The following is a 27,535-nucleotide window of genomic DNA, read 5'->3' as shown; positions in this document are numbered from 1 at the left end:
CTTTGTGAACCTTGTGCACATGATATATATATATATTCTGCTTTGAGGAAAGAAGCTTAGTTCATTATCTGTTAATGCGCCCGACGCGTTTGAGTTGGAGATTATCAAGTTTTTTACGCGTTTTGAAAATTGCGCGATGAGTGAGAATAATGGACATGTAAGGAAATGAAAAAAAAGAAAAACTAGTTATATTTTTAAATTAAAGATCCATTTGTGTCTATGTATACAATTCAGCGTCAGGAGTTGTTTTTTTATTCTTTCTGAACCTTTTCTAAGATTCGCTTCTTCAAGCTTTCTGCTTTCTTAATACCTTCGGTTTCACCACTACTTAGTACAAGATTTTTCAACAGCTTGTTTTCAGTCTCTAATGTGTGTATCCGCTTCTGTAAAGATGCTGCAATTTCAGTTAGTTCATGTATTGATGATTCTAATTCCTTTTCCTTTAGTTTTTTCCTTTGATGAGATTTTTTGGATTGTATTAATAAATCTTCATCGTCATCCTCAAGCTCTTTCTTAATCAGGTGCTTCTTCTTCTGATCGTGTAGATCTGCGCCATCGTATTCATCTTCATCATCGTCGGAGTATTTGCAATCGACGGGAAACTCTTTTTCTCTCAAACCACCGGAATGAGACCTTTTCAAAGTGTTTTCCTTGTCAATGGAGGATCTTGCGCTTAAAGTCGGTTCAGATCGTATCTTGACGATTTCATTGCCTCGAGTTGTACTTGATTTAGAGATAGTGTGAGAGCCTTTAACATTGTTATTGTCATTTTTAATGTTCCCCTCCCTTGAGTTTTCATGATCTTTTCGTGGAGGTTGTCGTTCATTGTGAATATTATTACTTTTGGGATGGTTCGCGCCCAGTTCCAAAATAGAGCTAAGAAACGAGACCTCAGCCACCACGCCGTGCTCATTTAATGACGAAGACGACGTGGATGAGGCAGATGGTACGGCCATCCCGCTAGGTATCAGGACATTTAAGAGTTCATTGATGTTTTTCAGAATTGGTGCCTCTTGGCTGGCACTACTGTTGCCATTACTATTCTTGTTACTGTCCCTCGTTTTTTTTTGATGGTGATAAGCCATTATCGCGGCAATAGCGTCGATTTGGTCATTGTCGAATCCTGCAGCGGTTAAAGAGTTATATGCGCCCTTCGGAATATTGACTCTCGGCAACAGTGTCACCAGAACAGATGTCGGAATGATGGAGTAGTCAGGTATGGTAATATTGGGGGCCTTACTTGAGCCACTGTTATCATTACTATGATTGCCTTGGTTGTTTGATTGTTGTTGATGCTGTTGTTGGAAGGTGTTCTGCGCGGAAGTAACGTTGCTCAAGGGAGAAGAGCGACTGGGAGTATGAGTCGTTCGGCGAAGTAAATGCGATAGCGCATCCACATCATTGTTGCTGGCAGTGTTATTCTCATTCGACGTGATATCAACATTTGTGAAGGCGCCGTGGTCCATTGATATCATGTTGTCCGTGCTTACAGGAAAGTGGGGGGGACTCGCCATGAGATTCGGTTCGAAATTGTGGTTGCTGTTTTCGTTGTTTTCAAAGTCATTTGTGTCACCATCATCATTGTCATTTCCTCTATTCCTAGAGGAGAACCGGGATTTCGATTGATCGTATTGAGAAGTCAGAAAGGTGTTTCTTCTTTGAGTCAGAAAATGAGGATTTCTCTGCCTATTATTGTTTGGAAGGTCTTCATGCAACACGTCATCACCGTTATTGTCATTATTACCATTGTTGCTGTTGTTATTACTATTTCCGGGTTTTTCCTCATCCGGGAAGATAAATGAATCATCGGCAAAGGCACTCAGTTCAATGGCCAGTTGCTCATCTAAATCGAAAGGGTTGGCGTTTATACTGCTGAAGGTATTCGCGCCGTTATTGTTTATGTCGTTATGAGTGGTGTTCACGTTCCAGTCCACGTTGGAGAACTCGTTATCCAGCGATGGTATGAAATTATCGACGTAGGCCAACTGTTCTAAAAGTATCTCCGGCGTGACTGCATGGTCATATAAGTTGGCGCTACCCCTGGCGGCGGCGTCGCCTACAAGGGGACGCCTATTCGCGCCACCGACTGCCAGCGAGGATGACGATGACGCTGTTGCTACAAACTGGTCCAATGGGTTGGCGCTTCCCATGCCATTATTGTTAGCACTGTTGTTGTTGTTGTCGCTACTAGCGTGCGTTGCGGTGTCCTTACCAAAAAGATTTATGAACTCGGCGGTGTACGAGTCGTCTTCGTGAGAGTGCTCCTGTTTCATCGTTGACAGTTGAAAAAAAAGACTACCAGTTGCTATCCAAAGTGCGCTTTCTTGACAAAGGTCTGTTAACACTACCGGCGAAAAGAGAAGAAAATGGTTGTGAGGTGCTGATTTATGGAATGATGTGCGTTCGAACAGACTGCTTTATCTGGCACAAATGTATAGAATCAAGGATTTATGTTGTCATAGCCAACATCCAGAGTGGGTGGATTTAAGTTGAACGGTAGATGAAAATTCAAGCAATATACCTTGTGTGGCCCAATGACGCACAATAGCACGTGCGCCGGGTGCTCCCAGAGCACGTGACCGAATAAGAAACGGAAGAGACCATGGCAAATAACACCTCGGCAGAGCCCCGATACGTCGAAACTGAACCCCCCCCGACTTATTAACGACAGCGAAGACGTATATAAGCATCCGTATGTCCAGCGATTCAGCTTTTGGTAATAAACTCCATCCGGGGCCTAATTCATCGGCTGCTACGGCCAGAAACTTCGTTGGAGCGGGACCGGCCTTGTGGCAGTAGCTGGGTTAGTCATCGCTTGCCAACGCGCGAGAAAACTGAGGCCCCAGTAAAGGTGTGTGTCATACCTGGCTGGAAAACAGTTTATTGACAGTCAGTCACTGTTATGCGCGTGCATGTATGTGCGTTTATGTAAATATATATATATATATATATATATATATATGGACGCATAAGAGACATGCGCTATGTAATCGCGTAGATTCGATTTTTTCTTCTACGTTCAGCCTCTCTCACCCTCTCTTCGCAGTAATTGGTTACTATACAACTCGACCAGTAAAAAGAAACTTACTTTTACCAACTGGCCTACTTTCTTTAAAGGGTATTTTGAAGAAGTAAAAAAAAAAAAGGATTCTACACTAGAAGTCTACTGTAAATTTCTTTCTTACAAAAAGACAAGGGACAGTCATGGTTAAACAGAGTATTATCGCACTTGCCGAGCATGCGGCTTCCAGGGCTTCAAGAGTTATTCCTCCAGTGAAGCTAGCTTACAAAAATATGCTCAGGGATCCTTCTTCCAAGTATAAGCCGTTCAACGCTCCAAAACTATCTAATAGAAAATGGCCGGACAACCGGATCACGAAAGCTCCCCGTTGGTTGTCGACGGACTTAAGAGATGGTAACCAGTCTCTACCGGACCCTATGTCCGTGGAGCAGAAGAAGGAATACTTCCACAAGCTGGTCAACATTGGATTCAAAGAAATCGAGGTTTCTTTCCCATCTGCATCTCAGACAGATTTCGACTTCACCAGGTACGCCGTAGAAAACGCACCAGATGATGTTAGTGTCCAATGTCTTGTCCAGTCCAGAGAGCATCTGATCAAGAGAACCGTCGAAGCCTTGACTGGTGCTAAGAGAGCTACGATCCATACCTACTTGGCAACAAGTGATATGTTCCGTGAAATCGTGTTCAACATGTCCAGAGAAGAAGCCATTTCCAAGGCCGTTGAGGCCACCAAATTGGTTAAAAAGCTAACTAAGGACGATCCCTCACAACAAGCTACTCGTTGGTCCTATGAATTTTCCCCAGAATGTTTCAGCGACACTCCGGGAGAGTTTGCCGTGGAGATCTGCGAGGCTGTTAAGAAAGCTTGGGAGCCCACTGAGGAAAATCCAATCATCTTCAACTTACCTGCCACCGTGGAAGCTGCCTCTCCGAACGTTTACGCCGACCAGATTGAGTATTTTTCTACCCACATCACTGAGCGTGAGAAGGTCTGCATCTCCACGCATTGCCACAACGACCGTGGTTGCGGTGTCGCCGCCACGGAATTAGGCATGCTTGCCGGTGCTGATCGTGTAGAAGGTTGTCTTTTTGGTAACGGTGAACGTACAGGTAATGTTGATTTGGTCACCGTGGCCATGAATATGTACACCCATGGCGTCCCCCCTAACTTGGATTTCTCCGATTTGACTTCCGTCCTTGATGTAGTTGAACGTTGTAACAAGATTCCTGTTTCGCAAAGAGCCCCATACGGTGGTGACTTGGTCGTTTGTGCCTTCTCCGGTTCTCACCAAGACGCCATCAAGAAGGGTTTCAACTTGCAGAACAAGAAACGCGCTCAAGGTGATGCTCAATGGAGAATCCCATACTTGCCATTGGATCCAAAGGATATCGGCCGTGACTACGAAGCTGTTATCAGAGTCAACTCCCAATCCGGTAAGGGTGGTGCCGCTTGGGTTATCCTAAGATCTCTAGGTTTGGATCTCCCAAGAAACATGCAAATCGAATTTTCCAGCGCCGTTCAGGACCATGCCGATTCCTTGGGTAGAGAGTTGAAATCAGACGAAATTTCCAAGTTGTTCAAAGAAGCCTACAATTATAACGACGAGCAGTACCAAGCTATTAGCTTAGTCAACTACAATGTGGAGAAATTCGGTACCGAACGTAGAGTTTTCACTGGCCAAGTCAAGGTGGGCGACAAAATCGTCGATATCGAAGGTACAGGTAACGGTCCAATCTCCTCCTTGGTCGATGCCCTATCCAACCTGTTGAACGTAAGATTTGCTGTCGCAAACTACACGGAGCACTCTCTAGGGTCTGGCTCTTCTACTCAAGCCGCATCTTACATCCATCTATCGTACAGACGCAATACAGACAACGAAAAGGCTTTCAAATGGGGTGTAGGTGTCTCTGAAGACGTCGGTGACTCTTCCGTAAGGGCCATATTTGCCACCATCAACAACATTATTCACTCGGGCGATGTATCCATTCCAGCTTTGGCTAATACCGAAGGTAAAAGCGCTGCAGCATCGGGCTCTGCATAAGAACTTTTCTTTATTTCAAGACCAACTAGCTTCTATTTATCTCTATACTTATTTATTTACACATCCTACTTTTTCTCTTTTATATAACTACGAGAAACACGAATGTTTAATACAAAAACACCACTTTGGAGATCTTTTATATATGTAATAGTTCTTTCTTTTTCTCTTTTTGGGCATATTCGAAGCACCTGTGGGGGGTGACCCGAAAGCTTCTTTTGGCGGTTAGTAACGAAATTGAAACAAATCTAGAGTTATATAGAGATCAAATTGGTAAGGTGGGCATAAAACACCCTGAACACTTGCTACCAACGTCCAAAGACACTCTTGATTTTAAAAGCGGTTATAGAGGAGGGTACACAAACGAAGGAAAACCAAGAAGTCGAACCCATATAACAATGAAAATACTCCTATCTAAACAACAAACTAGGAAGATAGCGATAGTCTCAGAGACACATGGACTGGTATTCAGACCAATTGATAACAAGACCTCTCGCAAATCTACATGTGCTGTAGAATTTGTGGCAAAAGCGGACCTAAACGGACATGACTTTAGAAGACTTTCCAGCCATGAAATATTCGGCTTCATTGGTCTCATAGAAATCGAAGGCCTCATTTTTATAGCGACAATAACAGGGAAGTCTAAAGTGGCTCAGCCAATTCCTAATAAGACGGTCAACAAAATATATGCAGTGGACTTCTTTTGTTTGAATAATTCTAGATGGGATTTCATGGACATCGATTCTTCCGGCAATCCAATTCTTACCAATGACGGCGACTTCGAATCAAATCCACGTCTTAATGTTCCCATACAATCATCTAGATCATCGCTTCACTCTTCTTCTTCAAGAAGTGTGAATACCCAGGATCAAGTTCCCAAGCACCCATGCCATGAATTGAGAAAGTTATTATCCAATGGGTCCTTCTATTACAGCACTGATTTTGATTTGACTTGTACATTGCAGAAACGTGGGTTCAGCGAACACTCTTTGAGTTTCGATGATTTTGATAGAGAGTTTATGTGGAACTCATTTCTCATGGATAGAATCATCACATACAGAGACAGACTAGATGTTACGACTAAGGAACTTTTGGATGAACAGGGATTCCTCACAACCGTAATTCGAGGGTTTGCCGAAACCATTTTTAGCTATATAAATAGGCTCAAAGTGGGGCTTACCATCATTTCCAGACAAAGTTGGAAAAGAGCAGGTACGAGGTTTAACGCTCGTGGTATAGATGATGAAGGTCACGTAGCAAATTTTGTCGAAACTGAAATGATCATGTACTCTTCTCAGTATTGCTATGCTTTCACACAAATAAGGGGAAGCATTCCGGTTTTTTGGGAGCAAGATACATCATTGATAAGTCCAAAGATTCAAATAACCAGATCTGTCGAAGCCACTCAGCCGACATTTGATGAACATTTCATGAGGTTATTCAAAAAATATGGACCTATTCATATAATTAACTTGTTATCTGCTAAATCCTCAGAAGTCCAATTATCGAGGCGATATAAAGAGCATCTGAAAAACTCTGGCAAAATGAAGATTGGTAGAGATGTATTTTTAACAGATTTCGATTTCCACAGAGAAACCTCTCAAGATGGGTTTGCGGCGGCAAGTAAAATTATCCCCAAAATAAGAAACACAATCTTAGCAGCAGGCTATTTTTCGTATGATGTGAAAGAAGGGCGCTTGATATCCGAACAGGATGGTGTCTTTAGAACCAATTGCTTGGACTGTCTAGATAGAACCAATCTGATTCAACAGACGATATCTTTAACTGTATTCAAATTATTTTTGAGTGATTTCCGATTAATCAAACCTAATAGCTTCATTGATGATAACGAATTTGTGCAAAAGGAAAACGTTCTATGGGCTGATCACGGAGATCAAATATCACAAATTTACACCGGTACAAATGCCTTGAAATCTTCCTATTCTAGAAAAGGTAAAATGTCATTTTCTGGTGCTCTTTCGGATGCCACGAAATCTGTCAGTAGAATGTATATCAACAACTTTGTGGACAAGGGAAAACAGCAAAACATCGACACCCTTTTGGGTAGATTGCCCCATCAGCAAGTTGTTGAGCTATATGATCCAATCTGCGAATATGTCAATGAACGGCTTTTGGAATTGGAAGATCAGTTCACCACCCATTCCAATATAAATTTACTTGTTGGTACGTTTAATGTAAATGGGAATTCTAGAAGAGCGGATTTATCAGAATGGTTATTTCCAATCGGCGATAAATTCAAACCTGATGTTGTTGTATTAGGGTTACAAGAGGTTATTGAATTGACGGCAGGATCCATCTTAAATGCAGATTACACAAAAAGCTCTTTTTGGGAGACTATGGTTACTGACTGTTTGAATCAGTACGAAGAGAAGTATCTTCTACTGAGAGTGGAACAAATGTCTTCCCTCTTAATATTATTTTTTGTGAGATCCGATATGGCTTATAACGTGAAACAAGTAGGAGGGTCTACTAAAAAGACAGGTTTTGGTGGCATCACTGGTAACAAAGGCGCAGTGGCTATTAGATTTGATTACGGTGCAACATCGTTCTGTTTTGTTAATACGCATTTATCAGCCGGTGCCAGTAACATTGACGAACGTCGTCATGACTACAACAATATTTACAGGAATATAACTTTTCCAAGATCTAAAACAATACCTCATCATGATGCATTGTTTTGGTTAGGTGACCTGAATTACAGAATTACGTTGATGAATGATGAAGTTAGGAGAGAACTGAAGGCTCAAAAAGATGATTATATTGGTAGGTTGCTTCAATATGATCAATTAACTCAAGAAATAAATGAAGGTGTAGTATTTCAAGGATTTAAAGAACCGACCGTTCAATTTCGTCCCACGTATAAGTACGACTACGGTACTGATAATTATGATACCTCCGATAAGGCAAGAACGCCGTCCTGGACTGATAGAATCATTTATAAAGGTGAAAACTTACATCCGCTAGCGTATTCAGACGCACCTTTGAAAATAAGTGATCATAAACCGGTCTATGCTGCATACAGAGCAAACGTGAAGTTTATTAATGAAGATGACAAATTCCATTTAGTTGAGAAGCTATATGCAGAATATAAAAATGCACATCCCGAAGGATTAATTAACGGTTCTCAAAAGTCCTGTTATTCAAAGCCGGATAATATAAAGAAAAGCATAGCTCTGGAAGCCACCGTTGAGGCAGCCGGTATAAAACTAATCGACCTCGATGACACTTCTACATGTGTTTCTCCTCCACTTGCCGTTCGTAGTTCACTTACGTCAATTTTTGGTGGTGAAGGTCCTAGCATTGACGCATCCCTCGACCAAAGTAAGCAAAATGTGCCGCCTCCGCCTCCTCCTTCTTCAAGACATAATAAGGAGGCTTCACCTAGGCCGACTATATCCGTGAATGAGCTCTCTATAAGCAGTGTATCTCCGCACAAAATTGGGAGTACTCTCACTGTCTTAGAGAGGCACATCGCGCCCAAATCACTGCCGCCTCCTCCTGTTTTATCAAGGTCTACCTCTTCTTTGAAAAGCACAGCATCAATAGTGAGTCAAACAGGGACACCAGAGGTCAAAAAACTTGTCTCTCCTCCTTGTACGCCGAGCAGAAGGAAGAGCAGTACTACCCTGAATGAAAGCTCCGTATCTACTAAAAGTCTCCATGTATCTTCAAGGATAGCTACTCCAAAAAATGCAGTTGTTTCTCCAAAGGCCCCTACAAAGCCTGAGAAGCCACCATTTCTCAAAAAGCCCGAATATCTAAGCGCTTTTGCTAGCAAGTCCGACAACACTCAAGAGCACTCAATAGAAGCAACCCCTTTGAATTCAAAACCTGATGAGGAGCATTCCCCAGAAAAAAAATCTACACCAAAAGTACCTGCAAAAAAACCCGAGCTGGAGAAACTAAACGTAGATTTGTGGAATCCCCTGAAGCCCAACTAGATTGTATCATTAACATAACGCATTTTATAGAATATGTATCATTACTGTCAGCTGCGCATTTATGGATCTCTATATATATTCCTATCATTGTACGCCGACGATTTCAAAGTTAGAATAAATGACCGATATTGTTTCAATTGTTGGAGAAAGACCCCCTTTTCGGATGCAATAATTCTAATTTCCATTAATAGCTTCTTGTTTTATCAAGCTTTCCAGCTTCTGTTTCAATTCATGTATTTCTCTATCAACCTTTTCTATACCAATGTCTATTCTGTCAATCTCTTCTTGTTCTAGTTGTTTTGAGTAGACACAACTTTCAGTTTTGTTCGAAGGTAGAACATTTCCTGGTCGGCTCATTAAAATTTTGAAAAATTCTTCATTTGGCTCATTGAATACAATCTCGTCGAAATAAATGGAGCTAACTTCTACATCATTAGCATTACGACCGGGCGTATTTTGCTCACTTCCATTGCTGGTATTTGGTGTGGTATTGGCATAAGGATGAAGTCGTAATCGGTGGTAAAAGTTTAAAACCTTCTCATTGGCCTCGTCTACAAAATATACCTTGATGTTTATATCAAACTCACCCCAGCCCGTTTCAGTGAGCTCAAACGGAGGTGCTTCTATAGACCTTACAGGGTTTGGGTAAGTATCGTGAAGTTTAAAGACAACTTTCTTGATGAAATAGGACACATCTTCATTTTGTGGGCCTCTAACAAAAATTGTCCACAAATGGGTATGCTCAGCAGGGGCGTTTGGTGGTTTAACACTACCCATTTTTTTAGCCGTATTACCATATATTATTGGCCTGCTAACAGACAGAGTTTTGATTCTTTTGCTTACTGGTGGAGCCATCTTTGTTGTGTTGTTTGCCTCTAATCACGTGCTAGCAAGCGATATAACTGCAACTTAGCCAACAGAATCTACTGTTTCATCATGTAGTGATGACAGGACTTCCTCAAAATCCTGAAAAATTAACGGAAGTTGAAGCGTCATCGCGTCATTCGAACAACAAATACTTGGAAAGATACCAAAAAAAGCTTCGAAAACAACTTGAGAAACAATGAAGTGTTCACCGATAAAAATAATATCCAGCTATTTGAATTAAAGTGATAAAAGTAGTGGTATATAGGATGGCTATTGAGAATATATATATTGCCAGACATGGTTACAGATCGAATTGGCTACCAAAAGGCCCATATCCACCACCTCCCACTGGCATTGATAACGACGTCCCACTCTCAGAGCATGGTGTTGACCAAGCGCATGAGTTAGCAAATTATATCTCTAAATTAGATGTCAAACCGGAAATAATTTTCTGCTCACCATTTTATCGTTGTCTGGAAACTAGTGAACCCACTGTGGAATCTTTGAAAATTCCATTATTTGTCGATCGTGGTGTAGGAGAGTGGTATAAACCAGATAGACCCATAATCCCAGAACCAGCTACCCATGAGGTCATGAATAAGTTTTTTCCAGCCATGATTAATCCAGATTGGGAACCTAGCATCATTCCCAGTAATAAGGGTGAAACAGAAGAAGATATTTTTGAGAGGTGTCATAAGTTCTGGCCTGTGTTTATTGAAAGGGTGGAGAATAGATTTCCAGAGGTTAAAAGTATCATGATCGTTACACATGCTGCCACTAAATCTGCGCTAGGTATGAACTTACTAAAATTCTCTAGTGCTAAAGAGCCCATTGATAACAAGGGCACCTTTATAAGAAATGGAAGTTGCGCTATTGATAAATTTGAATTGGTAAGAGCAGAATGCGATACCATGCCGTTCGAGAAGAGAGAGTGGAAGCTTACAATGAATGGTAATACCTCCTTCTTAACTAATGGTGAAGAAATGAACTGGACATTCATGAATGCCTTTGAAGCTGGTTCGGACGCTGATATTAAGGCGAGAAGAGCAGCCAAGAGTGGAAAATTGAAAATGGAATGAGAACAGGGGTATGCCTTCTGAAATTGCGTCCTTTTCACTTTCTTTTCTATTCCATCATGCCGCTACTTGAAATTATATATGACTATATCAAACTTAAATGTACATTGATAGAATTAAGGATTTTTAATGTCGACGGTGGAGCACATGAAATCTACCAATTAAAAAGACGAATATAGGCTAGAAATGAAAAAAAAACACCATGATCTCTGGGCCGCTCCTAAAGCCATATCTACTTGCTAAATTATAGTGGAAGTGTCTGGCAACTTCTTCTACTTTGGTACTCTCATTACAGACGGCAGGGCAGAAAATGTGAGTGGTTACCCCCCGGATTTATGCCTTTTTTTTTCACTATGAAAAATTTTCCGCCATAAGAAAAAAAACGAAATAGTGCATCTCATCTCATCTCATCACTTGATTTGGAAGCATATATCTTTGCTTCTAACTTCATTACCCAATCTGTGACCAAGTTACCTTCCAATATATAAGAGAATAAAATTAAGAAGTCAATATGGTAAAGTCAGTGAAGAAAACCTCCACCAAGGAGGCAGTAAACAAAAAGACCGCTGAAGAAAAATCGGTACAGGAGAAGGAAGAACTAAAGTTAGAATCATCCTCTGGCAGTTCAGACGAAGAAGATGAGAAAGATGATAATGAAATTAAAGGTTTAGCTGCCTCTGATGATGAACAGAGCGATACGCACAAAATTAAAAGATTGAATCCAAAGAAGCAAGTCGATCAGAAAAACTCAAAAGACAAAAAGAAACTCGATGAATATTCTGGAATTATTTATGTGAGTAGATTGCCACATGGGTTTCACGAAAAGGAATTAAGTAAGTATTTCGCTCAGTTTGGTGACTTAAGAGAAGTGAGACTAGCACGCAATAAGAAAACTGGAAACTCCAGACATTACGGGTTCTTAGAGTTTGTTAACAAAGAGGATGCGTTTGTTGCCCAAGAATCCATGAACAACTACTTATTGATGGGCCATCTATTACAAGTGCGCCTATTGCCAAAGGACGCCAAAATCGAGAAGTTATACAAATACAAGAAGAGGGTTTTGGTAGAGAAGGGTGTCACCAAACCAGTAAAACAGCTGAAGGAAAACATGAAGCTGAAACACGAAGAAAGGATAAATAAACTTGCCAAATCTGGCATCGAATTCAAATGGTGATCTGGCAAGCTTAATCGCTCTCTGACCGCCCTTAAACAACAGTTTTTTGTAAGATAGAATTGGATATTCATTTAACTAGAGTAGCCGTTTAAGTAATAAACTGAAAACAGTAATATAGTCCCGTTCCTGCGTACACAATGACAAATTTCGACGAGCTTTACGAATCTCAACGATCAAAATTCCGATGAGGGTAGCAGCCTGGAGTTTCCGGATGAAAAATTTAACGGCTTGAGAAAAGAACAATAGCTGCAGAAAAGAAAGCTATACGAGCCTGGGATAGTGAGAGAAGTTAGCATAACGAGAAAATTTTCGTCGCTTTCGTGTCCAAAAAGCGATATTTGAGAAGCATTGTTCTTGTATCAACAAATAACACATATCGTTGTTGTCCTTGCCCGATTAAGTATATAAAGAACAAGAAACGTTTGAAACTTCCTCAATTTTCTCGTTCACATTTTTCGTATTTTGTTAAGATTTAATCATCATTTGTTATTCACCTAACCAAATCAATCAAGGAAAAATAAAATATCATACAAACCATGCCTAAAGTTTACAGTTACCAAGAAGTCGCCGAACACAACGGCCCAGAAAATTGCTGGATTATCATCGATGACAAAGTTTACGACGTCTCTCAATTCAAAGATGAACATCCAGGTGGTGATGAAATCATAATGGATTTGGGTGGTCAGGACGCTACCGAAAGTTTTGTCGACATCGGTCACTCTGATGAAGCTTTAAGATTACTAAAAGATTTGTACATAGGTGACGTCGATAAAACCAGCCAGCGTGTTTCTTTGGAGAAGGCATCCTCCTCCGAAAATCAAAGTAAAGGTAGTGGTACATTGGTTTTGATCTTGGCCATTGTAATGCTAGGTGTTGCTTATTATTTGTTGAACGAATAATTTTTCCTCGAAAACGGTCCAAGATTTTCACCAGAACCAATTGATTTTTGTTTCAACCTTATTAATTATTTATTTTTCAAGCAATCAAGGTTAGAGTTAATGCCTCGAAAACACCACTTTATGCTTTTAACTCGCACAGGAGTACGTCACTGTATCATAGAATATCTGTCTACCAGATAAAATCATTATAAATTAATATGTATATATCTATCTATATGTATGGCTAAAAAACATTGTCTCATAGATAAAACACAAACGGCATTCTTCTCTCGCTTAAAACCAATCCGATGTAGATTTCGCTTATTTAAGCGCTTTCCTTCGCCCTCAGTAACTTGCAGATTTTAGTACAAGATCCTTCTCTTCAGCCAAATGCTTTTGGAAGGCGTTCGTTTAACATCGGTAAAGTAACTGTACGAGGGCCCAGAAAATGCTCATCCTTTTCTTTACGGATTACTAAGCGTAACGTGAAATAGGTTCATTCCAATTGCACGTTTTGAAAAGAGTTGTCGCAGTTCGAAGAAACAAAGAAGTAGTATCAGGAAAAACTTTAAAGTATTAGAATGTAGTATACAGCAAGTAAAATTTATATCATGCTTTGGACGAATGAAATGGTGCAGTCAATTTATATAATTATTATTGACAGAGTAGTGTGGATTGAATGTTTTAAGTTCAATAGTTAGAGCGGCCTGAGTTACCCCAGCCACCATCTCTCTGTCTGTTGTTACCACCGTAACCACCACGACCACCACCGTAACCGCCTCTACGGCCATAGCCACCGCGACCACCGCGACCACCACCGCCATATCTTGGGTGAGCACCACCGTAGGATCTTCTGTCATATTTCAATAATTCAGGAGGAATATTTTGATTAGCCTCTTTCATGATGGAAATTAACTTGGCACCTAAACCTTTGTTTTGTTCAGTAAAGAAGGAAATGGCGGTACCAGTAGCACCTGCTCTACCAGTTCTACCAATTCTATGAACATAATCTTCGATGTTACCTGGCATGTCATAGTTGATAACGTAGTTAATACCTTTGACATCTGTAATAGAAAATTAATGTGTAAACACGAGTTTACAAAGTTCTTTGTTAGTAATTTGATTCGTTGTTTTGCAACTGAATTATTTCTTCATACCCCCAACTCCACTTGAATTCACCTACGTGCCAAATTCTTCTTTGATTTGAAGATTACCAGGATTATACTTTTATTAAAGAATTCGAAATATTTAAATTTTCAACACTCCAGATTCCTTATTCAAAATGAAAAAAAAGCTAGCACTCCAAAAAAATGAAAACAAAATCACAAATATTCGACTCAAGTTGGGCTGAAATATTCCTTAACTTTGCAATTTTCCATTTCCAACAGCGCACTCCTTTTTAATTCGAACTTGGGACCATAACAGCATCTCAATATAACTACAAAATGCATAAACTACACAAAATGAGAATAACAATGTCAAGAAGGATGACGGCATTTTAAAGTAGAACATACAATTATTTTTCCAATAAAACAATCTACCTGTGTACAAATGCCAAGCATTGAAAATAACAACGATCAATGAAGCATAGATATGTGTTCTAAAAATAAGCCAAAAGCCCGTTCTCTTTTTTGATTTGCGCCGATATCGAAAAATCAAAATTCTTCCAATATCAAGTGCAAATTTTGAACACACATATACTTCTCCCAGTTTATAATTTCCCGTCTCTCAAAATGACTAATTAAAGCCAATTTTTTCATCCTCCCAATATTAGTTTTCTGTAGTGATGCATTCGAAGTCATTCGAATTAAAGTTAAAATTCCGATAATTCCTTTCGAGAATCATACTTGCAGAGTATAAAGTTCGAAAAGATTTCAAAAAAAAAAAAAAAAAAAAAAAAGAAAAAGAAAAAAAAAAAAGTAAAAAAGTCACGTTCAAATGTCATGTAATCCGTCGTATCAAGGTTGTATCATATAGTCGTTAATGTCATTAAAAGTTTAATCATCAGGGTTGCAATTGCGTTAGGGAAGAAAAAAATAATCAAAAAAAGAATGAAAAGGAAAAATTTAACATACCAATACCTCTGGCGGCCACATCTGTAGCAACCATTACGGGTGATCTACCGTTTCTGAATTCTTGCAAAACCCAGTCACGTTCTCTTTGGTCTTTATCACCATGAATAGCCAAAGCTGGCCATCCATCCTCTCTCAAGTACTTAGTGATATCGTCACACATTCTCTTTGTGGAAGCAAAAACTAAGGTCTTGTATTCGTCGTCTTGGGAAGCAGTTTCCAAGTGCTTGTTCAAACGATCTCTCTTTTCAAAATCAGAAACAACTTCAACGACTTGAGTAATGGTGTGAGAGGCGGACAGTTCTAGAGAACCAACTTGAACTTGAATTGGATCATTCAAATAGTCAGCGGCTAGTTGCTTCACTTCCTTTGGCCAAGTGGCTGACCACATCAAAGTTTGTCTGTCAGGTCTAATCTGGTCAACAATCTTTCTAATTTGAGGTTCGAAACCCATGTCTAGCATTCTGTCAGCTTCGTCTAGAACCAAGTAAGTAACTCTCTTCAGATTAGTCTTACCGATTTCCAGCATATCGATCAATCTACCTGGAGTGGCAATAACGATTTCTGAACCACGAGATAAATCTCTAATTTGTTGACTCTTTGGGACACCACCATAAACACAGGTGTTTCTGATTCTAGAACTGTGACCAAACTTGGAACATTCAGTTTGAATTTGAACGGCCAGCTCTCTTGTTGGAGACAAAACTAAAACAATTGGACCATCGCCTGGGGCCAACAATGGTTGAGCGTTGATATGGACAATACCTGGTAAACAGTACGACAGAGTCTTACCGGAACCAGTGGCAGCAATACCAACCATATCTCTACCAGACAAAGCCATGGGCCAACCTTGGCATTGAATACCGGTTGGTTTGTCAAAACCTTCAGCTTTAACTTCCTTCAAGACGTAATCTGGGAAACCAGCTTCCTCGAAAGAAGTGATTGGTTTTGGAATGTCGTGGCCGGAAATAGTCATTTCGTTTTCCTTTCTGAACTGAGCAATCTCACTGTCGGATCTGTCACGAACACTTTCGTGTTCGACATAGAAATTCTTTTCGAAAGTTGGCAAGTTTGGTAGTTCTTCAGCCCAGTTTGGTTTAATTAGTTCTTGGGGTTGGTTATAGTTAGAACGACCACCAAAGCCACCACGGAAGTTACCGCCCTGTGGTCTATCATTGTAAGAGTTTCTATCGGAGCTTCTTTCGCCGCGGAAGTCACCACCTCTAGAGTTGAAGTTACTCTTGTTATATTGTTGATCTCTACCACCGTAAGTCATACTTGTGTTGAATTTGTCTTGATCGTTGTCAATTTTTTTATCCCCTCGAAAATAAAGGAAAGAAGGACCCAGAAAAGAACAGTATTTCGAGTGCTGGAGAGTCTTTATATAAGACAAATTTTTTGAAGGAAAAATTTTCTGCGATGGGCATCGCAGAGGAAAAAATTAAAAGAAAAAAAAGAAACAAAAATTTTCAGTCATTCAACACGACAGATTGCGCATTTAAAGAAAAAGAAATTCAAGAAAAATTTCCCAGATATTATAGTCACCTTGCACGATAAGTGCAATCACATTTTCTTATATTATACATAGATCATAAATAGCAGTAGTATAACGAGACACGCATGATATGGTGTATCTGTTTTGGCGTGAGGCGCATTACTATTTGAAATGTGGGCGTAAAAGAGGGATTGTAGACCGGTCGGCAGTCCCTACATGCTCTTGATTTTTTCGGTGAACTTTGCTTCCACAACGTCACATAGATCCATCAGGTCCTTTAGCCCCTTCTGAAGAGCGTCCACAGCGGTGATTTCACCGTATGTCTGGATTCTGATGTTCAGTAAGTTTTCAGAAGGATGAGGTATCGAGTAACCACAGAATTCCACGTCTGGGTTTTTCATTATAATGTAACGCAGAGCATTACCGAGCGTGTGGTCCTCCTCTACGATCTGGAAAGAGGCGTTGGTGCCATCCTCGGAGGTGGCCTGTGTTAGCAGCTTGATTTTTTCTCTGTCTGGCTCATCCTCTTGCTCCTCGTCGCCGGTCATTTCAACATCCCGATCTTCCTCTTCTTGGATAGGTTGTGGCTCTTGTGGTGTCACCTCCGCAGCGATATTTTTTGGTTCGATGTCTTCAGTCATTTGCGCAATCTGCTTTATAGGAATATGGTGTCCCACTCTCATATAATATAAAATCAAATTTCCTCTATAGCTCAGCGTTAAAACAATTTTTCTTATGAATTTTTTTTTCACATCTCATCACAATGAATTGCTCATCGTTCCCTACGTCTACCATTACCCGGAGATACGCTGTTTGCGGCAATAATTTCAGCGGGCTCCACAGGTGAATCGCAATAACCTCGGTGAAGCCTTTTCTGGGTATGGAATTGGTGCTATTAGCAACTTGCACTCTTGCCCTTTCGTAATGTGTTCGTCCTTGTATGTCTTCATTCTATGAATTTTTACATTTATGAAAAAAAAAATAGCATTCCTGCAAAAAGCGATCTCAAAAAATAGAAGTTCTGGCTGGGCTTTCAGAAAGTAGATTTACTTAAACATTTACAGTGGTATACGCATATCATAACGGTGGGCTTACACAAATGTATAGTCAGCACATGTGCTAGTATTTCTTGTTATTGTTTCTCTTAAGCACGTTCTGATGCGGCTGTGCGTATATATTTGTCTATCTATGCTCCTACAGGGCTCTTCGGACCCCTAAATATAATTCATCCTGCAATTTAAGGGGATGTGCGAGGGAGGATAAAAAACAATGAAAAAAAGGTTTCTTCTATCTGCAAGAGGTACACTCACAGTCAATCAGAAAAAAATCTGCAAGCACTGAAGCAAATAGATCATGGAAGCTAATAGTTTAGGTAGCGAGCCCGCTAGGAAACCAGGACAAACGACGGGTGTGCACGATGAACACCCGGAAGCACAACCGTTGCTAAACAACAATCACAGAACGCTTGGTGAGAGCTCCGCCAACGGTCCCACAGTCAACGAAGGTCGTGATATTGAATCCGACGGGTTCATCAAGGACAGCCTATTTCAACTTCGGAAGGGATATAGAATTTTCATTCATAACTCCAAATGGATTTTGAATATTCTAATCCTAATCAATACTATCTGGTTAATCACTACGTTGATATCAGATTTCTTTTTCAATATTAATATTCTTTTTGGGTTTAGTAACAGGTATGCAAGTTTCAACGACTTAATCTTAATATTCATCTCAATCATCGCCAATTCTTTCAATCTCTGGTTTAACAAGTTAGGATTGTACTCTGCTCTGGACTACAGCTTGAATGTGACTCTGTGCGCTTTGACGCTGTTCAATCTAGCATTGACTTATATGATTAAGTATACTAGACAAAGGATCGGGTTTGTCGGCACATTTACGTACTTATGGACTTCGTTTTCATTTTTCGTGGGCGCCATATTAGATTGGTATTTGCTGTTTTACAACAGTTCAATAAGTGAACCATTGGAAGACCGCAGGATTGATGAGGAGACTACTACTACTACTGCTACTTTTAACGATAACAACGCGAATGTCACCGATAGTAGTAATAGAGGTCGGTATGGATCGGGTTCACCAACTCCTACCCGCCGCTCGGAACTAGTTCAGAACAAACATACTTTGACGGAGTGGGTATCGATTGGGTTCAGAAATACAGTCAAGTTTGCCATTTTGATATTCTTTGGTTTATTCACTCTGAATACGCTCCTGACCACATTGGACACCTACAGGCTGACACACAAGTTACCAGTAAGTGTTCAATCGCCATCCTACGAGGCATTCCATTACGTAGACGCTGCCAAGACCTATCAATTGCACATAACTTGTTATGGTGATGTATTTGACCAAGAGAACGATACAGATCCAGTTGACAAGAAGAAGCAGCCCATTATTTTGTTCGAGCACGGAGGCTATGATACTGGTTATCTGTCGGCCACTTGGATTGAAGAGTTATACCATTTAGACAAAATACAGAGGTACTGTCTATACGATAGGCCAGGTTACGGATTGAGCGATTCTCCTCCTGCACCCATTTCTATCGCTATGGTTGCCGAATCTTTGAGGTATGCATTGATCAAAGATGCAAAAATTAAGGGACCGTTCACCACAGTGGGATACGATCTTGGCGGACTGTTTACAAGAGTATTCACTGCCAAGAATGTTGATATTGTGGATAGTATGATGCTTGTTGAATCGTGGCACGAAGAACTGTTATTGAAGAATTATATTCAGAGACTGTTACCTCCAGGCCGTGGGGATGGTGATGACGATGACGACGACAACCGCGATGGTCGCAATCACGACAAGACCTGGCTGCCTTCAGAGATCGAAAGACACAATGAATTCAAACTTTGGTGGAAAGGTATTTGGTCAAGCTTAGGATGGAGACTGCAAACTTCGTGGTTGTTGGCTCATCATGGATCTAAAGAACGTATATACGGGCGTGATATGAGATACCAGGGACGTTTCTTGCGTTCTAAGTTTTTGGAAAGCGTAACGAGTTCCATTTTGAGTTATAGGGACGTGACAAATAACGCTGAGGCCTTACAAAACGTCAAGACAAGTATTGTTAGTTCCAAGGAAATGGTGAAAAAATCAGCGCTATGGGGTGATTGGCAAAGAGAATTGACGAAATTATCTCACAAGACGCAAGAATGGAAAATAGTGGATGGTGGACATGAAATATATAAGTATGGTCTTGGGAAACAACAAACCCAAGAAGTTCTATTAAGATTGATAGGCGAGCTTGGTAAACTATCCCAGGATTAATTGTCATGATATCTTTTATCACATATATATATATATATATAATTTTTCTCATTTTTCTCTTGTTCTGGAAAGGCAAAAGTGGTTGTCAACGATGGACGGTACTGTATTCCTGAAAACAATAAACCAAATATGTAAACAACGCGAAATATATAAATATTTAAGAGAATAATTAGAATAATAGTATGAGAATGTAGGATTTGGGTTTTAGTAAATTTTATCCTTTTTTTTTCTTTTTTTTTTTCTTTCTATTGGAATGTGTGTTTCGATTTTCACCTCAAGGATGGCTTTCAACATCCTTTGAAGTTTCCATTAGTACGCTGAGTTGGTCTACGAGCTGATCACCCTCACTTTCTACATCACTTTCATCTTCTTCGTCACTGCTTTCGAAAGAGGCCTCCAAATCACAACTTGACCGACAATTGGGGCAAACGAATTGCGGGTACGAGAGCATGACTAATCTCCTCACGCAGCGGAAGTGCCAACTATGAGCGCATGGTGATATGAAAATAGCCTGGCATGGTTTGATCTTACATAGGCAAATCGAACAATCTTCTTCTTCAACACCGGCAGTCAATTTTTGTAAGTTCTGTAAGCGGTGTAAAGCCTCTTTGTTGAACGAATTTGCCTTTAATTTCCATGATCTATTAAGCTCGATCCTCATCCTTACACATCGATATATCTCTTCTGTACCACCCCTAAAGTCCATTCCCAACTGCAAAATATCACCATCACGTAAAAGGGTGTCCTTTGACAACGATGAAGCGGGGGACAGTCTTTGGTGGTTTAGGAAAGTCCCACTAGAAGATTTCACATCCTTTATAAACCAGTTACCTTGAGAATCTACTTTGAAGCAACCATGTGTCCTCGACACAACTTTGGATTTGAATACCACTGGATGATATTGTTCAGGTATCTTAGATATTGCGTCACGAACACGTTCAGTGTAGCGGCCAATAACCAATTGAGATCCAGGGCCAGCCTTTCTAATAATCGGTTCAAAGAATAAACCTTGGTTTGTGGTTGAAGAACTGTCAATAAACGGTGTTAATCTTATACTGAAAAGACCATGCTTGTCCTTTCTCTGCTTCAAAGTCACCTCATCAACATTGGTGATATTGCTTGCATCTTCTGCGCTTGCTGTAGGTAAATCTAAATGTAAAATTTCCGTCCCATTTGGCTGATTCGCAGCATAAATCAAATGGCGTAAATTTTTGTACATTTCCTGGTTACCAGTAGCGACTGCAGATCCTTCTGCACCAGTGGTCATGAAACCTGTATTGTTCCTTGTTATAGTCGCTGGCGTCATGGAAGTGATTGAGGTTGTGGTGTTATTGGCATTGTTTGTTTGTCGTTGGTTCAAGGTTTCGTGAATAGTAGCAGCGTTGTTAACTTCAAAATTCTGCGGAGACGATTGCTGTTGAGAGGGTTGATCTGTGGACATGGGAGCAGTGAGAGATAAGGAAATTGGAAGTTGATAATTACGATGAACATGAAACTGTGCTGACGGAGGCATTTGTATGGGATGATGTAGACGAGGTTCCTGTTGTAACGCAGCTATATTTGCACTTTCCATGACTACATTCATATGGGAGTTGGACGGAGTAGTACCAAACAGACGCTGATCGGGAGCAGCAGAAGAAGAGGAAACCGCCTGGTTATTTTGTCTGATCCCGAAGGTATTCAAAAAAGAGCTGATGCCCGACCCCGAACGAACTCTTTCATTGGATGGAGCACCGCTGGGTCTACCGTTCCTGGTATTCGTGTTGCTACCGCTAGTGTTGGAATTTGATGCGGAGGAAGAGTTGGAGGTCATCGATGAAGTCGGAGCAGTAGGTGCCGGGGTATTAGCGGGGATAGGGGTATACATTTTCAGTAGTGATCCTTTGCTGGAAGTCTCAAACGTACTCAATGGGTCACTAGACTTTCTCAGGTTGTTCGTGAAACAGGTTTATACGCACGTTTGGAGTCACCAAGTATTGTGCATGAATTCCACAACGGCAATTGATGACTCCACCGTCGTACGTGACAACAGCATTCGCCGCCAAAAGCCCAAAAGAAATCACAATTTAAGATAATCAGTTATTATTTAGTAATTTACACGGGACGTTATAACAGAAGGTAAATTTTAAATTTTCCATGCGTAAAGATAAATAGATACGAGTATGTATGTATATACGGGGAACTGGGGAAATCACAACTTGCTTAAATCGGTGGGTGTGGCCTTAGTAGTCACAATCTCGTCGTACAACAACGTAGTCAAAAATTCACTGAATTTCTCACCTCTAATTTCAGGCAAGAAATACTTAGCGGCCAGCGCAAACTTGTTCTTGTCGCCCAATGGACTTGCCTTGGATAGTCTTTCCACTTGCTCCTGTAGGATCTTTTCCGTCAACTCTGGAGTGACTTTTTCACCGGTGTCCTTTAACGTAACGCCGTGTCTTACCCATTGATACAGTTGACAACGAGAGACTTCTGCCGTTGCGGCGTCTTCCATCAGGTTGTTGATGGGCACGCAACCGGAACCTCTCAGCCAAGCTTCCATATATTGCAGCCCGATATCCAGGTTTTGAACAATGCCCTCAGTGGTAACCTCGCCATTTGAGATCTTGGTTTCCAACAGATTAGAAGCTGTAACAACATTTTCAGGGATGAAGTAAATTTGATTTGGGGTTCCCATATTGATGAAGACTTCATTACAGATGGGGGCTAGCGCAGGATGCGCGACCCAGGATCCATCATGGCCGTTCGTCAATTCTCTGATCTTATCGTTGCGGACTTTGGTCATAGCCTTTTCATTGGCTGCCGGATCGTCCTTGATAGGTATTTGTGCAGCCATACCTCCCATGGCATGAACGCCCCTACGGTGGCAAGTATTGATCAGTCTTTTCACGTACGCGTCCATGAAAGGGGACGTCATTGTAACTTGGTCTCTATCGGGCAAAATATGATTAGGATCGTTTCTTAATCTCTTGATTGTGGAGAAGATGTAATCCCAGCGTCCACAGTTCAACCCACTAGAATGTTGCCTCAATTGATAGATGATTTCTTCCATTTGAAAGGCAGCAGGCAAAGTCTCAATCAAAACGGTGGCTCTGATTGTGCCTCTTGGAATCCCAATGTAATCTTGGGCTACGCAAAAGATGTCATTCCATAATTTGGCTTCCAAATGGTGCTCCATTTTGGGTAGATAAAAGTAAGGACCCTTACCCAATTTGATTAATTCCTTGGCGTTATGGTAGAAATATAAACCAAAGTCAAAGATGGAAGCGCTGATTGGTTCGTCATCGACATAAAGATGTTTTTCCACCATGTGCCACCCACGAGGCCTCACGATAATGGTGGGCAAGTCTGCCACATTCCCATTCAATTTGTAAGACTTTCTTGGCGTATCAAAATTAATCTGGTTTCTGATAGCGTCGTAGAGATTAACTTGACCGTAGACCATGTTATTCCAAGTGGGAGAAGCAGAGTCTTCAAAATCAGTCATATAAGTTTTTACGGGAGCGTTTAAAGCGTTGATCAACATATTTCTCAAAGGAGGCCCTGTGATTTCAGTAGATCTATTGATTAACCCCGGCGCCAAAATTGGACCTTGCCAAGTGGGATCGTTTCTGATGCTCTCAGTTTCCGGTAAGAAATTCAATTGGTAAGAACCTGAGTCCAATTTCTTCTGGACAACTTGTCTATTTTCCAATAATAACTTTCTTTTGCCGTTGAAAGTCCTGTGCAAAAGAACAATGAACTCTAAAGCATCTTTAGTCAAAATATCGCCCACAGTGGTGGGGGAGGGTTTAAAGAAGGATTCCTTATCGACGTCGACTAGCAATTTGACGTTATCCAGACTAACTTTAACCATTTTTACTTTCTCTCTTTTTGTGGGCTACTATTACTTTGTTTATCTTCACAGGAGTAATCGTAACTTCTAGCTGCTGTATTGAAGAAGAGAAACGTAAATGTAGGAGAAAGATGAAAATAGCTTGAGAAAGGTCAATCGACTGTAACTTATATACTTCCAAGAACACGAATTGGATGGCCAGTAACAAAAAACTACAGAATATAAGGGTCACTCGATCCTTCGGACACATTATTATCCAATTAAATTCCGGATCACGAAGTAGAAGTTCAAAATTAATAGATAATCGTCACTTCCGCTGATCATGCAGGAGAATAGTCATAATCCTACATATTGGCCGGTAAATGTTAACGATTGACTATGGGGTTGGCAAAAGGATCCCGAAAATAATACCCATGACGGAAACAAAAACAATACAGAAATTTATCCGAAGCTCGGTCCGACTGTCGGCTCCCCGGGAGAGGGGACAATTGCTTAATTCCGTCCATTACCCGCTTCGGTCTAAAGGAGGAAAGTTCAGCTTCTCCATTAAGCCGAACTCTCTCGCAGGGTAATAAAAACGTGAATAATGACTTTAATATATCTTATGTTACCCTACCTTGATTGTAGTTTTGGAATATCACACCTAACGAATAATGAACAAAAGAGAAAATGATGGACATGGAAAATGACCAAAAAAAAACAAAAGACAGCCTTTTAAAGGATTGCACAATTCTTTTTTCTTCTTTGGCCCTGTTTATTAACAATTGATTAAGTAACATTAATTTTTATTTGAGAAAAGTAAAACTACCCCCGTATTAGAGAATGTCACTGCCGCTACGACACGCTTTGGAGAACGTCACTTCCGTTGATAGAATTTTGGAGGACTTATTAGTACGTTTCATTATAAATTGTCCGAATGAAGATCTGTCAAGTGTCGAAAGAGAACTGTTCCATTTTGAAGAAGCCTCATGGTTTTACACGGATTTCATTAAGTTGATGAACCCGACTCTACCCTCCTTGAAGATCAAATCGTTTGCTCAATTGATCATCAAATTATGTCCTCTAATTTGGAAATGGGATATAAAGGTTGATGAAGCGCTTCAACAATTCTCCAAGTACAAAAAGAGTATACCGGTGAGAGGTGCGGCCATATTTAACGAAAACTTGAGTAAAATTCTGTTGGTGCAAGGTACCGAATCAGATTCATGGTCATTTCCAAGGGGTAAGATATCTAAAGATGAAAACGACATAGACTGTTGTATCAGAGAAGTTAAAGAAGAGATAGGTTTTGATCTAACGGACTATATCGATGAGAACCAATTCATTGAAAGAAATATTCAAGGTAAAAATTACAAGATTTTTTTAATATCAGGAGTTTCAGAAATCTTCAATTTCAAACCTCAAGTGAGAAACGAAATTGATAAGATAGAATGGTTCGATTTCAAAAAAATTTCCAAGACGATTTACAAATCCAATATTAAGTACTATCTTATTAATTCCATGATGAGACCTTTATCCATGTGGCTAAGACATCAAAGGCAAATAAAGAATGAAGATCAGTTGAAGTCCTATGCAGAAGAACAATTGAAATTGTTACTAGGTATCACGAAAGAAGAACAAATTGATCCTGGTAGAGAGTTATTAAACATGTTGCATACTGCAGTACAAGCAAACGGCACTAGTAGTAATACAACCTCGGATGGACAAGTATCCTCCTACCAAGAACATCAGCAGCCAAAGGAACAAGAACAACAAGAGAAACAGCAACTACCATTACCCTCTCAACAACAATCTCCAATATTTCCCTCTCTCTCAGAACCGTTTGCTGGCAACAAGAATGTCATACCACCTGCAATGCCAATGGTTAATGCATTCATGTCAAATCCCCAGCTATTTGCAACAATGAATGGTCAACCATTTGCGCCTTTCCCATTTATGTTACCGCTGAATAGTAGCAACGGTGGCGCTAACACTCTTCCAACGCAAGTACTTCCCAATTTCAATGCTCCTCCCAATCCAATGGCTTTTGGTGTCCCAAACATGCACAATCTTCCAAGACCAACTCCATCTCAACCTTTTTCATTACCTCCCGCTCCTTTACCCGCCGATTCAGGTTACAACGGTTCCTCTCCAGGACAATTGTTGGATTTATTGAATTCTAAAAAGTCCGAGGGCAGTCTACAAGCTGCTAAAAAACCAAAGTTAAAAATTTTACAAAGGGGAACAGACTTGAATTCAATTAGGCCAGGAATTCCCGATGAATCGGCCCACTCAAGTTCTCAAGCGCTGTTAAATTTACTGAGAAAACCAACTTCTTCCCAGATAGCGCATTCTTCCACAGTAGAAAGTTCATCATTATCAAATGATTCTACGTCTGATACTCAACAAGGGGGATATGAAGATTTTGAAAGTAGTTCAGATGAAGAGATAGAGCCAAGTGAAGACAGGATAAATTCCTCAAATGTAGATAAGCAAGTCAACATCATGGCATCTGGAAAAACCGGTCAAAGAAACGAAAGGAAGGAGCTAAAAAAGGACAGAAAGAAATTCATTTCAGATAACTCTACGGAATCTGATATCATAGAACGGATACCTAGTAAATCTTCATTTTCATCTCAAAATAAAGAAAATTCATCAATAGAAATATCCAATTCTCATCAGGAAACGCACATTACCGATAGCAGTGTATATGAAGCTTTCGAAAGTAGCTCTGACGAAGAAGATGGAAAAAAATTGGAAGAATTGGAACAAAATCAGGACAACTCCAGATCAGTAAGCCAAGAGATTTTGAAAGAAAATAATTTCCAAGATGGCGAAGTTCCCCATAGAGATATGATCACTGACAGTAACAAGTCTTTAAATGAAATCGCTGGATCTTCGTCCGCTCCAAATACTATAAAAAAAAAGCCTAAAGTCAAAATACTAAAGCGTGGTGAAACCTTTGCCACTTTAGCAAATGATAACAAAAGTATCGGTTCAAGCAACAACATATCTTCATCAAAAGATTTATTACAAATGTTAAGAAACCCAATTTCTTCCACTGTATCTTCGAATCATCAATCACCAAGATGTCAACATTTGAGCAGAGATGAAGAAATCATGATGATGTTAAAAAGAAATTCTGTGTCTGAATCTCAAAATAACGGAGAATCTACATCAAAGTCTTTAAATAAAAATAGTACTAATGCAAGCGAGTTACTCGGAATGCTGAAACGTAATGACATTGCATCACTAAAGCAACCTGGTAATATTGACGTGAACGTGGAAGAAAACCCCGCAAAAGATTTGCTGAGTATTTTGAAAAACAATGACTCCACAAGGCAACCTCACGCTGCGAATATGCAATCAAATGAATCATTCGATTTGTTGAAACATGAAGATGTTACAGAGAATGAAGAATCCGGTAATAATTTATCAGAGTTATCGAGTTTTGCAAAACCGAATGCACTCAATAACGGCTACCTTATGCCTTCGATTGAGGATAATTCTCATGAATTATTGAATATATTGCATGGTAATAAATGTAAGAATACCTTCAATAATACTTTTTATGCGACGCCCAGAGAATCATCTACGGCTACCGTGAGCGGATACCCCCTAATGCCCGATGGTAATGGAAGTTCCCCAAATAAACTGTTGGGTATGCTACAACACAGGCCAATAGCTATGAATGGGCCAAATTCTGATGATCGTTCGAATGGAACTTCGGAGTCTAATGAATTATTGAATATTTTGCATAGGAAATGAAAGAATAAATGTTATGATTTTTTATAAATACACTATATAAACGAAGGCAATAGAAATAATTGGAAGCAACTAAAAAACCA

General features: G+C 40.2%; 13 protein-coding genes across 13 annotated transcripts; 7 read left to right on the top strand and 6 right to left on the bottom strand.

Moving 5' to 3' along the window:
* Positions 1-251: 251 nt before the first annotated feature.
* Positions 252-2,273, bottom strand: MET4 (Met4p; the record flags this gene model as incomplete). The annotated part of the gene is made up of 1 exon (XM_056230816.1): positions 252-2,273. One exon carries the CDS (start codon positions 2,271-2,273, stop codon positions 252-254), a length of 2,022 nt encoding a protein of 673 aa, XP_056084697.1.
* Positions 2,274-3,204: 931 nt separating this feature from the next.
* LEU4 (2-isopropylmalate synthase LEU4) lies at positions 3,205-5,064 on the top strand (the record flags this gene model as incomplete). The annotated part of the gene is made up of 1 exon (XM_056230815.1): positions 3,205-5,064. One exon carries the CDS (start codon positions 3,205-3,207, stop codon positions 5,062-5,064), a length of 1,860 nt encoding a protein of 619 aa, XP_056084696.1.
* Positions 5,065-5,459: 395 nt separating this feature from the next.
* Positions 5,460-9,023, top strand: INP52 (phosphatidylinositol-3-/phosphoinositide 5-phosphatase INP52; the record flags this gene model as incomplete). The annotated part of the gene is made up of 1 exon (XM_056230813.1): positions 5,460-9,023. The coding sequence occupies one exon, from the start codon at positions 5,460-5,462 to the stop codon at positions 9,021-9,023; it is 3,564 nt and encodes a 1,187-aa protein (XP_056084695.1).
* A 174-nt stretch (positions 9,024-9,197) lies between these two features.
* Positions 9,198-9,878, bottom strand: YAF9 (YEATS domain-containing protein YAF9; the record flags this gene model as incomplete). The annotated part of the gene is made up of 1 exon (XM_056230812.1): positions 9,198-9,878. One exon carries the CDS (start codon positions 9,876-9,878, stop codon positions 9,198-9,200), a length of 681 nt encoding a protein of 226 aa, XP_056084694.1.
* A 278-nt stretch (positions 9,879-10,156) lies between these two features.
* SKDI14G2140 (uncharacterized protein) lies at positions 10,157-10,969 on the top strand (the record flags this gene model as incomplete). The annotated part of the gene is made up of 1 exon (XM_056230811.1): positions 10,157-10,969. The coding sequence occupies one exon, from the start codon at positions 10,157-10,159 to the stop codon at positions 10,967-10,969; it is 813 nt and encodes a 270-aa protein (XP_056084693.1).
* A 508-nt stretch (positions 10,970-11,477) lies between these two features.
* On the top strand, positions 11,478-12,140 carry NOP15 (rRNA-binding ribosome biosynthesis protein NOP15; the record flags this gene model as incomplete). Its single annotated transcript, XM_056230810.1, has 1 exon — positions 11,478-12,140. One exon carries the CDS (start codon positions 11,478-11,480, stop codon positions 12,138-12,140), a length of 663 nt encoding a protein of 220 aa, XP_056084692.1.
* A 536-nt stretch (positions 12,141-12,676) lies between these two features.
* On the top strand, positions 12,677-13,039 carry CYB5 (Cyb5p; the record flags this gene model as incomplete). Its single annotated transcript, XM_056230809.1, has 1 exon — positions 12,677-13,039. One exon carries the CDS (start codon positions 12,677-12,679, stop codon positions 13,037-13,039), a length of 363 nt encoding a protein of 120 aa, XP_056084691.1.
* A 669-nt stretch (positions 13,040-13,708) lies between these two features.
* On the bottom strand, positions 13,709-16,366 carry DBP2 (DEAD-box ATP-dependent RNA helicase DBP2; the record flags this gene model as incomplete). The annotated part of the gene is made up of 2 exons (XM_056230808.1): positions 13,709-14,082; positions 15,094-16,366. The coding sequence occupies 2 exons, from the start codon at positions 16,364-16,366 to the stop codon at positions 13,709-13,711; spliced, it is 1,647 nt and encodes a 548-aa protein (XP_056084690.1).
* Positions 16,367-16,797: 431 nt separating this feature from the next.
* RPC19 (DNA-directed RNA polymerase core subunit RPC19) lies at positions 16,798-17,226 on the bottom strand (the record flags this gene model as incomplete). The annotated part of the gene is made up of 1 exon (XM_056230807.1): positions 16,798-17,226. One exon carries the CDS (start codon positions 17,224-17,226, stop codon positions 16,798-16,800), a length of 429 nt encoding a protein of 142 aa, XP_056084689.1.
* A 712-nt stretch (positions 17,227-17,938) lies between these two features.
* SKDI14G2090 (uncharacterized protein) lies at positions 17,939-19,873 on the top strand (the record flags this gene model as incomplete). The annotated part of the gene is made up of 1 exon (XM_056230806.1): positions 17,939-19,873. One exon carries the CDS (start codon positions 17,939-17,941, stop codon positions 19,871-19,873), a length of 1,935 nt encoding a protein of 644 aa, XP_056084688.1.
* Positions 19,874-20,147: 274 nt separating this feature from the next.
* On the bottom strand, positions 20,148-21,740 carry DMA2 (ubiquitin-conjugating protein DMA2; the record flags this gene model as incomplete). Its single annotated transcript, XM_056230805.1, has 1 exon — positions 20,148-21,740. The coding sequence occupies one exon, from the start codon at positions 21,738-21,740 to the stop codon at positions 20,148-20,150; it is 1,593 nt and encodes a 530-aa protein (XP_056084687.1).
* A 324-nt stretch (positions 21,741-22,064) lies between these two features.
* Positions 22,065-23,729, bottom strand: MLS1 (malate synthase MLS1; the record flags this gene model as incomplete). Its single annotated transcript, XM_056230804.1, has 1 exon — positions 22,065-23,729. The coding sequence occupies one exon, from the start codon at positions 23,727-23,729 to the stop codon at positions 22,065-22,067; it is 1,665 nt and encodes a 554-aa protein (XP_056084686.1).
* Positions 23,730-24,530: 801 nt separating this feature from the next.
* Positions 24,531-27,455, top strand: DCP2 (decapping enzyme complex catalytic subunit; the record flags this gene model as incomplete). Its single annotated transcript, XM_056230802.1, has 1 exon — positions 24,531-27,455. The coding sequence occupies one exon, from the start codon at positions 24,531-24,533 to the stop codon at positions 27,453-27,455; it is 2,925 nt and encodes a 974-aa protein (XP_056084685.1).
* Positions 27,456-27,535: the final 80 nt, after the last annotated feature.

This window comes from Saccharomyces kudriavzevii (genome assembly GCF_947243775.1).
Source record: "Saccharomyces kudriavzevii IFO 1802 strain IFO1802 genome assembly, chromosome: 14".
In the NCBI taxonomy this organism is placed as follows: Eukaryota; Fungi; Ascomycota; class Saccharomycetes; order Saccharomycetales; family Saccharomycetaceae; genus Saccharomyces; species Saccharomyces kudriavzevii.
The sequence above is the reverse complement of the archived record's forward strand: the minus strand, read 5'-3'. Positions and strand labels throughout refer to the sequence as shown.